This window comes from Sabethes cyaneus, chromosome 3, assembly GCF_943734655.1.
Source record: "Sabethes cyaneus chromosome 3, idSabCyanKW18_F2, whole genome shotgun sequence".
In the NCBI taxonomy this organism is placed as follows: Eukaryota; Metazoa; Arthropoda; class Insecta; order Diptera; family Culicidae; genus Sabethes; species Sabethes cyaneus.
Window position 1 is genome coordinate 100,812,761 of NC_071355.1, and position 17,365 is coordinate 100,830,125.

Here is a 17,365-nt window from a genome sequence, read left to right on the forward strand (position 1 = left end):
TAAATGAGTTATAAGAGGAAATATGATTTTACGGGTCGTCCATAAACAAACGTCCACTGCTGAAAATACGTAAGAGTTAGAAATTTGAAATGTTTAGAAAAGTTATGGGAAATTAATCTATCTTTAATGTTTTGAAACTAAAAAATGGAAAACAAACTTATTTAAAAAATTATTACTTGAATTGTTGTTACGGTATCATCTGAACATTGGACGACCCTTTCAAAAGATGCGTCATGTTTTCATTCAAAAAGTTGCCGAAGACTTCATTGAGCTAGAATATTCCCTTTAGGCGCAATCATTTTTGTCCGTCTAAAATCGCTTTCTGGACCATAGTGCATTGGGTTTGTTTTGATCGTTTCAATACCAGTACAATAAAAAAAATAAACCGTGCAAAAATAAATAACTTGTTATTTCGAGAAACCGTGTAAAAAAATATTGCGGGTACAACTGTTTTTGGCAAAATTTTCGAAAAACCGTGTTATTTCGAGAAACCGTGCAAAAAAGTCGTGCAAAAAAAAATCCGTGTAAAAAAAATCCGTGCAAAAAAGAATTGGGTGTATTTCCTTTCGATTCTATTGCATACGAGTAACGGTTTTATCGATTATTAAAGAACAAACAGCAGTAAAAAAGTAAATACTTTATATTCACTAGCGTTATTGAGGATGAAAACCATATTAAATATGCTCGCCATAAAGACAGATTTAATGCGGAGACTGTAATTAGATGCCACTTAGCCAGGTGATAAATATGCATATCAAGTGACAAAAACACGTGCTTTGAGAGCTTTCTCGGAGACTGTGATGACTATGTATGTAGCCCTACTTGTTACTTATAGTCGATTTTAAATCTCTCGTTTTATAAGAAAATTTGAGATTAAGCAAAAGACAATTTAAAACAAGCACTGGTTACTACTAAAATATGGCTAAATACTCTAACCCATCGGTGGATACAACCAGTAACACCTCATTTTAAAACAATATTTACATGTTATCTTACACCTTTAATGAAATTGAGCTAGACGTTATTACCATTGCTCGCTAGGCTCCAAGCGCGTTTCAAGCGGTTATTTTATCGTTAATACAGTGGTATTACGATTATATCTACACCTTATTTAATCTACTGCCGATTTTAGGTACCCCCGATTTTGTCTAACATTTGCTTCCGTTTTTATCTACCTTCTTTTAAATTGTCATTTCAACCATCATCAAAATTTGGAAAGTTTAATTAATTTATTCATAACAGAGAAAATTTATTTGTACTCAAATCTCGTTTTACATCCACTATTGGAGGGACGTAAAAAATCGGTCGTAAAAAAAGAGGATGTTAATTCGAATTTTGGACGTAAAACGAGAGGACGTTAATTCAAATTTTGGACATAAAACGAGAGGACGTTACTTCAAATTTTGGATGTAAAACGAGAGGACGTTAATTCAAATTTCGTACGTAAAATGAGAGGACGGTAATTCAAATTTCGGACGTAAAATGAGAGGACGGTAATTTAAATTTTGGACGTAAAACGAGAGGACGTTAATTCAAATTTGGACGTAAAGCGAGAGGACGTTAATTCAAATTTCGGTCGTAAAAAGCGACGTAAAACGAAATAACGATTTTTCTGTGTCGTAACGCTAACAGACACATCCTCTCTCTCTGCTAGGAACTGTGGTTTATCAACCTTTCTTTCCATAGAAATTCATTACTTTTGAACCATTGAACCGGTTTTGATAATTTTATTACCAATTAAATGGTACCGTGACCGCCCCTAATTCTGCGCAGCTCCTAATTCTGCGCATTTTTCTTTATATAAGCATTTTTTAACATTGTGCATAACTATGATCATTGCGTTATTTTTTTATAAATGTCTGTTGAATATTACGCCATTATTCACAAATGGGCCATAATATTTGAGAGCGAAATAATTTAACGTGAAACTGAAAGTACTTTATGTGGCAGAAATGGTGGTCGTTAGCACCAACGCTAAGATTGTCCTGCTAGAAAATTAACAAATTTATGATCGAAATTCTTTGCAATGATCAAATTACCCAGCATAATTAGAAAGAATAATTAGTTTTAGTCATGTTTTAGACAAAAAGAGTGATTGCATGCATTGCTTTCCTTAGAAAAATGTGATGCAATAATGCGCAGATTTAGGCACAGATTTTTTATTCTTGTTCCAAATTCTGCGCAGTAATGTATCCTACGAAGAAAGCGCGAAAGAATACGGAACCTCACCCAAATGGCTGAGGTATGGAGGCATGAAAATTCAAGTAGAATCTTTAACTTCCATTGATTGGAATTCTGTGCTGTGTCTCGGGTTCCGAACTCACGAGCGCCAATTCATGAAACCATGTCTTCTATTTTTTTTAATGTTCAACCTCAAGGGGCTGTCAGAGAGCGGGGCAGTGGTTTCTATATGAAAACACAATTTTTGGTATTAGTATAAAGTGTAATGTTCAGTATGCAGAAAACCCGAATCAATTCGCCCTTCACGTTATCGAGAATAAAATATTTAAAATGAAGCAATCAAAATGCTAACAATATTCCTTTGCCACCCGGACAGCACAAGAAGGCCGGATCGTGGATTTAATTATGGTAATGGCTAATGTCAGATTTTTTGGTGTGCTTTCAGCGTATAAAGACATAAACAGCATGGCAGGAGTATTTATTTTCACTTTTTGGGTGCGCAGAATTAGGAGCAAACATGCGCAGAATTAAGAACATGGGCAAGAAAGTGCGCAGAATTAGGCACCGTGGATAAGTTTACAAAACGAAAAATATACTCAATTGTTGGTCGACTTATAATTCCCATATTTTTTACCGGATATTATAGACCGTAGCACTACACGTTGCTGCTATCCACGTTGTTAATTTAAATCTAGAATACTTAGAATAGCGGAAGAATCATACAAATGTCTTAACTGCGCAGAATATGGTACGTTCACGGTATTTCATTGAGCTGTTAAGAAAAAAAAACATGAAACTGAAGTTCAAAGTTTTTTATAATTGCAAAAACATTTTAAAATATTCCTTTTATTATGTTTTAATTGAATGCTGGTTGTTTACATAAGATACCAAAAACACACATGCAACAATTTTAGTTTTGGAAATATTTTTTTAAGAAAGTTGCAAAAATGCAATGTATTTGTATGGTGTATTATTTGTGTCTGTGATGACGAACCAGCGGTGCATTTCTTTGACAAAAATACCACTTTTATTATCAAGTAAAAACAAAATTTATGCGTCTCCATTGTATTATCGCCACTTTAAAAAACTGGGTGACCCTTTGGTCTACACACTATGAAAACACAAAAGGCGACTGTTTTCAATGTTTTTGAGATCATAAAAAATGTTGAGCTTCAGTCCAATATTTTTTTCTGAAAAGCTCATTAGAATACTTTCCGTTTGATATTAAAATCATTTAAATCGGTTTAGTGGTTCAAAAGTTATGAATTTGTACAGAAAGAAAGCTGGACAAAAATGATAATTTTTGGAACTATCCTGCCTTAAAAAGGAGAACCCTGTCTCAAATGAAAATACGAGTCTAAAAGTTACTTTAATTTAAATCAAATCGGGGCAATTTTAAATTTCGAAATGCCTTCTTCCATAAAATTGCCGAATTGATATGGATTATGGCTAATGGCTTATTGGAATAAAATAAGTCCTATGCGTAAAATTGCACTGACATAATACATAATTGAAGAAAATGATCAATATCAACAATATTTTTTTTTCATTTAAATTATTTTAGAGCGATTTATTTTTCCCAAATTTGTTTACTTTCCAAATATATCTACCAACAATTTTTGGGGAGGTAGATATAATCGGTAAACCACTGTATTTGAAAAAATCTTTTTTAATTAATTTTTACAATGTACATTATTCAATACCACACACAGACACTTTGAAGTAGGTGAGCAAAATTTCTCAAATTTCTATGCAAGCTTTTTGAGTATGTTATTTTTTTGTTATTAATGGAATGTTTTTTTCCTTTGTCTGATGAGTATCTTATGCTAATTTCATTCGCTAAATTGAGGCCTAAATTTTGGTCTTGAAGTTATTTTAAAATCCTCGATTTTGTCAGAAATTATTATTTTTTATATTTTTCTAATGAATTAATGAAGGCAAAAATATATCTGACAGATTGTTGCCCTTAAGTGATCCAATCCAATGAAATTGTGCTCAACGAAATGTAATTATTTGTAATATTAATTCAAAGTTATAGCTTTAAAGTGTCATAAAGTATCTGTAATAAATAGCTCATATTTTTCATAAAGCACAAAATATATTCGCCTAACTAGGAAAAAAGAAATAAGGAAATAATTCTGGACGTCAGCTCAAAACATAATAACCTGGCCGTAAAAAGCTTTAATACGCGAGGGTAAAACTAACTAGACATGACTAATCACTTGTAATTTGCACTACATCTTCGTTGCATTTCTTTCGTCTGTACGCTGCCAAAAATGAGCGGACGAGTTTAATGCTCAATGAACGAAAACGCGCTTGATCAATGACGTCACTTTTCGCTTTATATACACTCTTAAACTGTAACAGATTCAATCGAATAACGTCATCGTCATTCTTTGTTTTACTTTTGCACTTGTTTTGGTTGCGTTGTTACTTTTACGAGGAGAGATATTAGATTGTTGAGGCTCCCGCTGTTGAGGCGACGGCTATTTTAACAGCAAAAAGGTGGATGAAGGGAGAGAAATTCCATCTTCAACGCTGACTTTTTGAGTAGCACAATTCCATATCTGACTTGTTTGTGAAACAAAAACGTTCAAATATCACCAATTTCTAATTGTTTCTTTACCACACCTCACCGACAAAGATTCGCACTCGCGTGAACGTGTATAAATTAAAGGTCACCGAAACCGCCGGAGAAAACAGTATAGAGTTCCTGCACGAAGCGAACTGAGCCGACTGATCCGAAAAACCGATCTTAGATTGGACAGAATTACTGACTGCACACAGAAAAGCTCTCTCATTGAGCCTCTACAATAATACATTGAAAAATATCTTCAAATGCTTAGAACGAGCCTCTCAACGCTTTGTTATGCACACTACCAATAGAAAACATTATGGTCTTTTTTCCAGTGCGGTAACTTTTACGATTAGAGTGGTTGTGAAAAATAAACAAAAATCATATTCTGGTTGCAAGGTACATCATTACTCAAACTCAAAAGTATCAAGAGAAACAAGATACAATGCTTTTATTGGTTGCAGATTCCTTTGTTTACAAGAAATATAAATCTAAAAAATAGTTGGAATCCAGTCTATAACCACCCTAAAAAATTCACGCAAACAAACCGCACCACCTCGTGGATAGATAAAAGGCGTACGCGTCATTATTACCGTGCGCGGCGGGATAATACCGAATATCAGTAAACAGGTTACACTCAGATAACGTACATATAGGATAATGGCATGAATGGTGGCGCAAAGTTCGACTACAGAGACTATAGATTACAGAGGCGACTTGGCACTCAAAAACCGCTAAATTTTGAATCAAAACGGAGAGTTACCTTTATTTGTGATGGTACTCCCCGTTTTGATTTAAAATTTAGCTGTTTTTGAGTGCCCAGTCCCCTCTGCAGTTTATAGTCTCTGTAAATTCGACACAGTGCGCGATGTGGGTCTGCGAAGCCTAAGCTCTAACCTTCCTTAAGGGCAACCAACACTGTTATTTTTTTGTAAAAACAGCGTTTCGTCATTACGTTAATTTCAGTACACAAGTGTAGACTGAGTACGGAGGAAAAGTAATCGATTCAGAGATTTATTAGCACTTCACACTGACAAACGTATATGCATACAGGTTTGCAGTAAATAAACAAAATCAGCTGATAAGAGGTAGAATTGGCAGAGTAAATTGGAGAGTACACTACACCTTAGCGGTAGCGAATGTCATTTTTTTATTCCTCACTTTCCACTTTATGTTTTCCACCTACTAAAGGGAACTACTCAAAACACAACACGTGACTCAAAACGACTTTTTTGGTTGACGTTTATAGTACTATCGTTACGAGCACTATTCGATAAAAAAACCACGAATTGCAAACAGTTTATTGGTAGAAGCAAGAGATGCATTCGCAAAGTTGTCATGACGGCCGTACAACGCTCCTGTTTCGACGTCAAACGAAAGCTTCGCTGAACAGCCGATTACGGACCGTTTTCAAATGTACACTAATTTTTTTTTTTTCAATAATAGATAAGGCCATTACAAATATTTAAAAAAAATTTTGTCCTTCCGGAGTTGGGCCACTGAAGGGGGGCAAAAAAAAAACAAAGAGAATTTTTTAATCGAGCAAAAAAATGGATTTTAGGCATTTTTACTTGAAGTTTAAACGTGAAAACCAAATCTATTCTTGCTTTTAATAATTACGTTATGTTTTATGCAAAAATCTACGAACAAAAAGACAAAAACGAAAGAAAATTTTTTTGGCCGAGTTTCGGAAATTCCACTGTTTGGACTTCCATTTCTATTTCGTGCTAGAAGCGTTAACTCAACTCGTACACTCATTTTTCGAGTTTATCAGGCTGTAGAGCCTACAGACAATTGATTTTATAAAAATAACTCATATCCTACAAATTATTTTTGTGCCCCCCGATATTTCAAGCCAATTTCCAAGGGGGGGGGACAAAAACTTTGAAAATGATTTGCAATGGCCTAATGTATCTTTAGTTTCGGTAGATCAGATCTTCTTCATGTATCTTTGTCTTTTTTGACAGCTTGAGAAAAAAAAATCCAAAATTTTAGTTGTCACCCGTTAGTGCGACAAGCCACTATATTTCAATGTAAGTGTCTTTAATAAATAAAGAACCAAACAAACACAACTATATTTCAATCTCGGCTGGAAGTGACTGTTCAAATCAATAGGATTATTGCGCTAGTCCTACAATTATTCTGTACGCCAACATTTGGCTGCAAAGTCTATAGAACAATCAGAAGGCCAGAGGTGACATTGCGATTCTCGTTTCGAGATGTTTTGGTTCGTTTCGCCCATTCGTTTAACGTGGTCGAAACGAACCAAAATCACTCGAAACGAGAATCGCAATGTCACCCCAGGTTTCGGAATGTAACACATCTAAACTTTACTTTGGTTTTTACGTTAAATTATATTTATGTTACATAAATACATATACCGTGTGTAGTAAGTATAAAACAGTTAAATTCGATTGGTAGGACTAGATAGGAGAAAAGAAATTTATTTTCATTCTTATTGAACCTGTCATTGAAACACGCAATATAATTTTATGAACTGTTACGTTGGCGACGAGGATTGAAACGATTCTCGCAAGTGCAAATTTGAATCAAATTGCAAAGTGAAGGAAAACAATTTTAAACGGCTGAAATGATTAAGAAAATAACAAAGGTTTGTAGATTTTTCTTACAATTTCGATCATTCGGATTGAGTAAAATATGTATAAAATAGAATCTAAACGGAGAGAATTTGTAATTCCCGGCCATTTATTTAGGAAGAAAAATATAGAGAAAAATTATTACAGACCATTTATCTGTCCAAGTCCATATGGTATGTGTTTAGATTGGTAACATGTTGCATGCAACTTTTTCCAAACTGTTGCTCGATGTTCCCAAGCAACATGGTAACGTATCACAAATATTCAGGTGGCAACAGAAGCAACATCTAGCAACATGTCGCGTACCACATGTTGCGTTCCACATGTTTTCAAAAATTTGCCCAGTTTAAACGCATGAATGAAGTTTATGAAGTTGTCTCTAAATGAAGGAAACGAAAGTTTTAGGCCATTTAGAGCGTCAAATGAAGGGAAAAAAAGATTCCAGGCCATTTGACTGAACTGAAAAAATTATCAGAATTTATGCAAGCTTCTGAGAAAATTTCTTAGGAATAAAATGTCATTGAAAATAGACAGGAGGAAATAGTCTCTAAATGAAAGAAACACTAGTACCAGGCCATTTAGAGAGTCATATGAAGGGAAAAAAACTACAGTCCATTTCACTGAACTGAAAATAATAATCTAATTGATCGTGATGACAACCGGCACGCAATCTAGCCTTTTGGCGCCAGAGAGTAGTGTAGATCTTCTCCTGGATCCAGGTTAACTTGAAGAGTACTTTAATAGTAATACAGAGCAACATGATACCACGCCTGTTACCGCTTTCAGTTAGGACTCCTTTTTAGGGGCTTTAATCAATATGCCCTGCACGTGTCCAAGTTACCAGTTATCTTAAAAAAAATTTCTCGGGGAAATCCGACAGGAGTATTAACCTGCCTGAATATTTGAATGAGTAGAGTAGATGTACCAGTGATTGTGGGTGTACCAGTAATAGTGGAAACTCGAAACATTTCATAATTTTGGCGAATTTTAGAATGATTTCGATAGAATATCAATTTTCGATTGTTAAATATATATTTGTTAACAGTTTTATCTGAGGTACATAGTTAAAATTTAGGATGTTGGTGCAAAAATTACAAATTTCTTTTGAGTAGACCAAAACGGTACAATTACTTAAAAAATTCGGAACAAACCATAGCAGTTTAACAAGCCTACGTTGTTATCCACCTGCTGCCATGCTCAGTGCAAGCGTTACTAAGCGCGGTAAATCAAATTCCACTATTATAGGTAAATTTTCCACTATTAGAGGAACACTACCACTACTTTAACGGGTGGTAACTAAAATTTTGGATTTTTTTCGCGGCCATTATGCTCAACAACAAACAAACTCAGAGAGAAATGAGACTATGTATGTGTTAGCTCTCTCTCCTCTTTTTGTTAAAATTTTTGTTTTGTTTATGCTTGCCCAGTTTTGCTAAAAATGGCGTCGAAACAAGAAGCAATCCGGGAGCGCTTTGTACACTACAACGAACTGCAACAGAAATCTCGGCAAAAAGTATACGGTACAACATTTAAAAAGCAAATATGTTGCGGCTTCGACTGTTTACCATATCTTAAGATGCCCAACAACTATTCGCAAGCAAGCTAGTGGAAGACCAGCCAAAAGTATGGACGCAGAAGGACATCGTTCTCTTTCTCGTTTCTTCAACAACAAGCCCTCTGGTTTGGCTATCAATTAAGATTCACCAGACGAATGTTTGGAGATTATTTTGATCCCGTTTCTACAAAAACATCATGCAGATGAACAATACGTGTTTTGGCCGGATAGAGCATCATCGCATTACGCCAAAAAAACACAATCGTTTCTGAATATCCATTCGATCCCATTTTTACCCAAGAACCACGACCCGAAAAATCTGTCTTAGTGCGCCCAATCGAAGATTTCTTCGGGATTTTGAGTTCCTTGGTGTACAAAAATAACTGGAGAGCCACGAATTGCAAACAGTTGGTTGGTAGAATCAAGAGATGCATTCGTAAAGTTGACATGAAGGCCGTACAACGCTCCTGTTTCGACGTCAAACGAAAGCTTCGCCGAACAGCAGATTACGGATTGTTTTCAAATGTACACTAATTTTTTTTCAACAATGGAAAATGTATCTTTAATTTCGGTAAATCATGTAAATCAAGATCTCTTCATGTATCTTTGTTTTTTTTTTTTGACATAAGAAGAACCATAAGTGTTGTGTCTAGTATTCGCGTTTTTTTGACAGCTTGAGAAAAAGATTCCAAAAATTTTAGGTTCCACCCGTTAGGAGCATAGTCTAACGTCAGGAAAAGCAATATTTTAGATATATTAACCTACAGAATGGTATAATTTTGGTATGTATTTAAAGCCAACATTATGGTGCACCTTATTATCATATAGTTCAATTGAAAACTGGTAAAGTGAGCATTCTAATTGTCTTTAAATAGTATTCCCTGACATAACCCCTCCATTACTGGAGCATCTACCCTATGTAGTTTATAAAGCAAATAAACCTCAATAAAAGGAAGGAGAGATATAGTAAGTATAAAATAGTTAAATTTGATTAGTAGGCCTAGGCAGGAGAATAGAAATATATTCATTCTTATTGAACCTGTCGTTGGAACACGTAGTGTACTTTTATGAAATGCTACACCGTGAAAGCACCAGTCGCAGCACAGCGCAACTGCCAATAGTCGCACACTCCGCGGTATATTCATTAATTTCATAAAATAAAGATTTAAACTGTTACTGTGCGTTACTGTTACTGTTTAAACTGTGAGCACGAACAGGCAATACCGTTCGTATTCGAAAGAACAGACGGTATGTTTCTCAAGCGTTTTCGTATGATTTGCATAAAGTCACGATTAAGTCACGATCAAGTCACGATAGAAACACAAAAAGCCTATGTTGCCTGCTACAATGATAAATCATTAGAAACTGTGTTGCCAATTTTATCAATTTTTTATTTTTGAAACGTTTGAAACAGTAACTGAATTAGACAAAACTTCGTGTTTTTAGTCTTGACCTTGAAACGCGGTCATGAAAAAAAATGAAAATGAAATGAAAAAAAAATTTACATTCCACTAAAAAAAATCATTACTTTTCCCTACGGACGGGACGCTTCATCAATTGTAGAACCACCATTTCAAAAATATTAGTAACTGAATTGCCCTTGAAGAAGAAGCTATGCTTCTAAAGTACAAGAAGACTTAAATAAAACAAAATAAATTGCTGTTTAAAAAACATCATGGCAAACACCAGAAATTTCTTTTTTTTAAATTTTATATTAAAGAGGTTTTCAACCTGCGGCTGGTTCGTCTCTTGAAATTTCTTTTAATGAACTATTGAAAAAACATGTTTATGACATTAAAATGTATGGAAACATACTAGTAACTGAATATAGCATAGCATAGTATAGCATAGTTTGACCGCCCGTGAGTTGCCCGCGATTGATCTAGATCAGCTGAAATTGCACAAAGAACCATCAGAATGCTGCTTGGGAGTAGCAGATCATTCTCAGTGTACATTTTCTGATGATCCAATTCTTTATAGATGATGATCAACAGCAAAGCTGACCACGTCCATGCGGGTCAGTTAAGGAAGGGAAGGAATATTAGTCGAGCACTTGTTGCTACTAGAGACCGAGGAATCCTCTGCATCATCCACAAGTATCACAGGAAGGTGTTGTTGTTAGTATAAAGGAATTAATCTGGATCCATCGATTAGATCATTGTTATTCGAGCTCGCGTGCGATTTTGGATATGTCATTGTCATTCTTTACGTGATCATCGCGAAACAGGCAATGAAAATCCGAAGTATCGATAGAAAATAACAAACGTTAGCCGACAATTATGATGTGATTATGTGCTTAATCGGTTCAATCGAAATTACGCGAAAGCAGTTATTAGATAACGATAGACATTTGTTGCTAAGCGCGAAAGTCGTCCAGTGACAAATATGACTATTTGGCCATTATCTCAAAAACCCATGCTTTTACGGGATATCTTTAGGCATCCTTCGATCGTGGAACATACTTAGAAACAATCTAAACCGCTTCATCATGGAACTGTACAAAGGCTATCTTATATCAAAGCTTGGAAACATACCAGTAACTGAATGTAATATGAAATTATAATAAAATAAATGAGTACGAAAAGCAGCCGTAGAAGCCGCAACTAACTTCAAGGTATGATGCTGGTCTAACAAGTCACTCATCGTGAGTTCGATTCTCGGCTAAGCGATGCTACTAGAATCAGTAGCATCATTGCACTAGCCCTGAAATTATCCTGTACTCTAATAACAATAGATTCGGGATCGGGAATACTGTCATTGATTTTCTCGGCTTCACACAATTCTTTCACTTTTATTGTGGGAGTGAAGTTACTAGTTTGACCTGGCTGAAAAGTAGCAAGATCTGTCTAAACTTTGGGCAAAGGTAGGTTCATTAGAATTTCTCAGCCTGCAATCTTTTTTTGTTTTACAGAATCAAGCTTGATACCTCAAACCAGCCTTTGCTAGAATCGAGACGTTTTCGCAATACTGGGTTAACTGCAAAAGCAAACAAATCCTGATTGTACTACATAATATAATGCTAAGATTGCTGAAAAGTCTCCACTTGTGATCGAACACACAATCTAAATATATAAAAGTCAATATACAGTAAGGTTATTACAAATTTTTTATAAACAATTATTTGTGACTCTTATCATTCTAGTATGTCCATTTTAACACATTAAACCCACTTAGGTTCATCCTTCCGGAAAGTTTAAAATATTGAATTCGGCTTAAATATTCCGGAGGCAAAGTTAAGTTACTAGTTGGAGCTGACTGAAAAGTACCAAATATTTCTTTCTCGATTTAGCGATGTAAAAGTCTGGATTCCGCTTGCATATAAAATCAACTATTGTTCACCATTAAAAAGCTGTTTTCATAAGGAATCCGATGGTGTGTTTGTTTGCCCTTCATTTGTATAAAACTGCCAGAAACAGAGGCTTGCGGTGAACTAGAACCACATCATTGGAATTAAAAAATGTCATTATAAAAATGTCATTCTTCGTCATTCGTCAAATATCATTCATAACCCAGCGGCATTTCGAGGTATTGTTATAGTACAATTTTTTTTATCATTTTTGATATTGACTTATACTGGTCAAATTACTTTGTAATCCCACCTGGACAGTTAATTATTTTTCACAGTTTGCATATCATTTTTCCCAGTTCTTCCAATGTTCGTTCTTCACAAAAACACATTTACTCCCTAATAAGAAGTACATTGTTATAGTAATACTAATGTTGTGTTCATGGGTTTGAATTCAATCTGGAGTACATTTTTGTTACAGAAATCCTCCAGAAATATCGGGAGTACAACGTGCTCCCGTATCATATTTTCGTGGTTTCAAGGCAGCATACGATGCAGTCGAGCGCGAAAAGCTCGCTCGCTATATTTTAACAATTTACAAACCTTGTACAAACCTTCACGTTAGCCATTTATGATTAAACAAGATATTTTATTAATCTAAATCCATTTAGTTGTCAATGATTTGGAAACTGACATGGCCGTCGTCAAAATTTTATTATTCGTAAACCTAAAGCTTGAAACACTTACCGCTTTGCGTTTGTCTGCCTCAGATACTGCTGAATTGGAACGATGTCTGAACAGATCCATAACTTTCGTCATAGGAGATTTTCCAGCATCAGCGCGACGTACCGCTGTTACCGTATGATAGTACTGAAATAAGGGTGATGTGTTAGTAAATATTCTAGTATCTACGGATATAAGTATTACTACTACATATTCTAATAGGTTACAACACAACATAGGCACTTCAGGTTTTCTTCTGTTTTCTCGTGAAATACAGAGTACAATAATTTACCAGATTCATAAAACAAATTCAAAAGGTAGATTTCAGCTACAACACCATCACAGGAAGAGCATAAAATTTGATTTTTTCCTGTGTGTTAATCAACTCAAGACATTAATAAATGCGTTATCTAATAAAAACAGTATTCTTCTATTTCCATTATTTCAACAATTATTGATAAGTTTTACAAAATATTTACATAGCACTAATATTTATGACCCAGTTTTTAAATATGTTTAATTCATTATTTTGTCGGAGGACTAGCTTAGGAATACAGACTCTGGCTTGTCTTGTTTTCGTGAAATAGATAGGACCAATCTATACCTATAAAGAAGGATTTCTGTCTGTCTGTCTGTCTGTCTGTCTGTCTGTTTTGTGTTCCTTATAGAATCAAAAACTACTGAACCAATCGGCGTGAAAATTTGCATGTAGAGGTTTTTAGGGCCAGGAAAGGTTTTAGTGATGGTTAGAGACCCCTCCCCCCACTAAGAGGGGGGGCTCCCATACAAATGAAACACAAATTTCTGCATAATTCGAGAACTAATTAAGCAAATAGAACCAAATTTGACATGTGGGTGTTTTCGGTGACAAGAATTTATTCTAGGGTAATTTGAGACCCCTCCCCTCTTTATAAGGGGAATTATAACTCCTCTCCCCTTTAAGAGGGGGGGTTTCCATGCCAATTTCCTCATAACTCGAGAACTAATCAAGCAAATGGAACCAAATTTGGCATGTGAAGGTTTTCGAGGGCAAGAAAATTTTCTATGTTGAATTAGGACCCCTCCTCACTTTAAGAGGGGGGGCTCCTGTACAAATGAAATACCAATTTCCTCATAACTCGAGAACTAATCAAGCAAATGGAACCAAATTTGGCATGTGTGTGTTTTTGAAGACAAAATTTTTTTCTATGATGAATTGGGACCCCTCCCCACTTTAAGAGGGGGGGGGGGCTCCTATACAAACGAAATACAAATTTCCTTATAACTCGAGAGCTAATCCAGCAAATGGAACCAAATTTGGCATGTAGGTGTTTTTGGAGGCAAGAATGTTTTCTATGATGAATAAGAACCTCTCCCCACTTTAGGAGGGGGGGCTCCTATACAAATGAAATACAAATTTCCTCATAACTCGAGAACTAATCAAGCAAATAGAATCAAATTTGGCATGTGGGTGTTTTCGGTGACAAGAATTTATTCTATGGTAAATTGAGACCCCTCCCTCTTTATAAGAGGAATTGTAACTCCTCTCTCCTTTAAGAGGGGGGGCTGCCATACAAATTTCCTCATAACTCGAGAACTAATCAAGCAAATGGAACCAACTTTGGCATGTGAAGGTTTTCGAGGGCAAGAAAATTTTCTACGGTGAATTAGGACCCCTCCCCACTCTAAGAGGGGGGGCTCCTGTACAAATGAAATACAAATTTCCTCCTAACTCGAGAACTAATCAAGCAAATAGAACAACATTTGGCATGTGGGTGTTTTTTTTGGTGACAAGAATTTATTCTATGGTGAATTGAGACCCCTCCCCTCTTTATAAGAGGAATTATAACTCCTCTCCCCTTTAAGAGGGGGGACTTCCATACAAATTTCCTCATAACTCGAGAACTAATCAAGCAAATGCAACCAAATTTGGCATGTGAAGGTTTTCGAGAGCAAGAAAATTTTCTATGGTGAATTAGGACCCCTCCCCACTTTAAGAGGAGGGGCTCCTGTACAAATGAAATACAAATTTCCTCATAACTCGAGAACTAATCAAGCGAATTGAACCAAATTTGGCATGTGTGTGTTTTTGGAGACAATTTTTTTTTCAATGATGAATTGGGACCCCTCCCCACTTTAGGAGGGGGGGTCCTGTACAAACGAGATACAAATTTCCTCATAACTCGAGAACTAATCCAGCAAATGGAACCAAATTTGGCATGTAGGTGTTTTTGGAGGCAAGAATTTTTTCTGTGATGAATTAGGACCTCTTCCCACATTAGGAGGGGGGGCTCCAATACAAATGAAATACAAATTTCCCCATAACTCGAGAACTAATCAAGCAAATGGAACCAACTTTGGCATGTGAAGGTTTTCGAGGGCAAGAAAATTTTCTACGGTGAATTAGGACCCCTCCCCACTCTAAGAGGGGGGGCTCCTGTACAAATGAAATACAAATTTCCTCCTAACTCGAGAACTAATCAAGCAAATAGAACAACATTTGGCATGTGGGTGTTTTTGGAGGCAACCATTTTTCCCATGATGAATTAGGACTTCTTACCTTTTTAGGAGGGGGGGGGGCTCCCATTCAAACGAAATACAAATTTGCTCATAACTTTAGAACTAATCAAGTAAATGGAACCAAATTTGGCATGTGAGAGTTTTAGATGGCAGAATTTTTTTTCTGTGGTGTATTACGACCCCTTTCTCTTTTAAGAGGGTGGGCTTCCATACAAATGAAATACAAATTTCCTTATAATTTGAGTACTAATCAAGCAAATGGAACCAAATTTAGCATGTAGGAGATTTTTGAGTCTTGAATTTATTTTATGATAGTTAGAGACCTCTCACCCCTGTGGTAGGGGGATATGGACTCTCATACAAATAAAACAGAAATTTTGGCGAAACTCAAAAACTAATCCAACTCGAGAAATTCGAGACTCTTCCATAAAACATTAATCAATAACAAGACCACAAAAACTATCTATAGTAACACTAGATCATTCAGGACGAGCCGGTCGCGAGTGTTGCCGGTGACCCGCCGTCGGAAGCGCCGCCCACTGGGGGACTTGCAAAACTCGAGAAGTGATAAAGATCATCCGAGATTCATGATTTATGTACAACACAGGTTAATTTGTGGCAATACGAAGTTTGTCGGGTCAGCTAGTTCCAATATAACATCAGATTTACCTACTAGTGTTTTTTCGCACATACCAGTACTGTTGGGAAACATGACAACATCATTAGCAGAATTAGTTTTTCAAAGCATCTGCAAGCCCAGATGATAGTGAATAATTTTTGGGAAATACCCTAATGCGTTCAGCACATTACATAGCATAGCATATTTGCACTCACAACAAACTCTCAAGGAAAGCGAATACGAACTTATCAGTCATTCCAAGATAAGATCGCATTCAATCTTTATTAATTTCTAATTATTGACACTTAGAATACATTTTGATTATATTGGAAAGCTAGCAAGTATGTGTGAAACTGTTCACAAGTCACAGAGCGTAACAAATAATTTTTGGACAATGTCGTGTTGTGCGCTTTCTATATTATTCATTTAGAACTGATTAAATGTTCCAAAATAATAGTTATAATAAGACACATTGGCATAAAAATCAGCCCAGTATTCTTGTGTAAGCAGGATTAGTTTGCTCTAAAGTGTAGAGCCTTCCTTAACCCTCTCTGTTCCATGACTTTCGATAATAAAATGAACCCATAAAATTTTTGAAGCATTTCAATATTTCTATCAATGTAGAAACATTGTTGTACCTATATATAGTGTTGTAGCTATATAGTTTTGCTTTGCGAATTGCTTATGGGCCCTATTCTGTAAGTCACGTCGAGTATTAGTTTGCTCGAGCAGTTCACTTTTGGTATTATGTAAGTAACATACGACACGATTTTCTCGCCTAACTCGACTGAATCGACCGCTAAAAAGTTAGTGACGCAATCGTCAGCAAATGACAATCGAACTTGTTTTATTTTAATGGTGCATTTAGTCGCCATGCTTCTAGTTCTCTCCGCACTCGACACTCGACAGTGACTGAGTCGAGTCGAATTACTCGACGTAACTTACAGAATAGGACCGTATTAGTAACTTTTTTAGATGACCAAAAATTGTAAACCACCCAAACTACCGTTGGGACAGAGAGGGATAAGTTCTATCTGTTGTAGCATCCCAGGCGCTTGCCTCAGGTACTTGAAATGCCGTCAATTCCCAAAATACCAATAAATCCCGATGCTTGTGCGGAATTAAATAGAAAAATTTTAATCTTTAAAAACGTGGGCTGGAATTTCAGTAGAATCACCTCTCATGTCAAGCAACGTAGACATGGGTTTATTCTCAGGTCCCTCAATAGCCCTTTCATGCTGATTTCTACAACTCGCCAGATTGGTTGTTAGAAAAGGTTTTAAAAGAACGTTTAAAAAACTAAAAGTAGTTATAAATTTTTATTTTATAA

At 35.8% G+C, this 17,365-nt stretch overlaps 1 protein-coding gene across 4 annotated transcripts in view; it reads right to left on the reverse strand.

The window, feature by feature from the left end:
* Positions 1-17,365, reverse strand: part of LOC128742240 (uncharacterized) — a 131,290-nt gene that overhangs the window by 70,600 nt on the left and 43,325 nt on the right. For all 4 annotated transcript variants that reach the window (XM_053838535.1, XM_053838533.1, XM_053838534.1 and 1 more), the window contains one exon: positions 12,942-13,064. In XM_053838535.1, the coding sequence (XP_053694510.1) occupies positions 12,942-13,064 (123 nt within the window). The remainder of the gene's footprint in view (positions 1-12,941; positions 13,065-17,365) is intronic.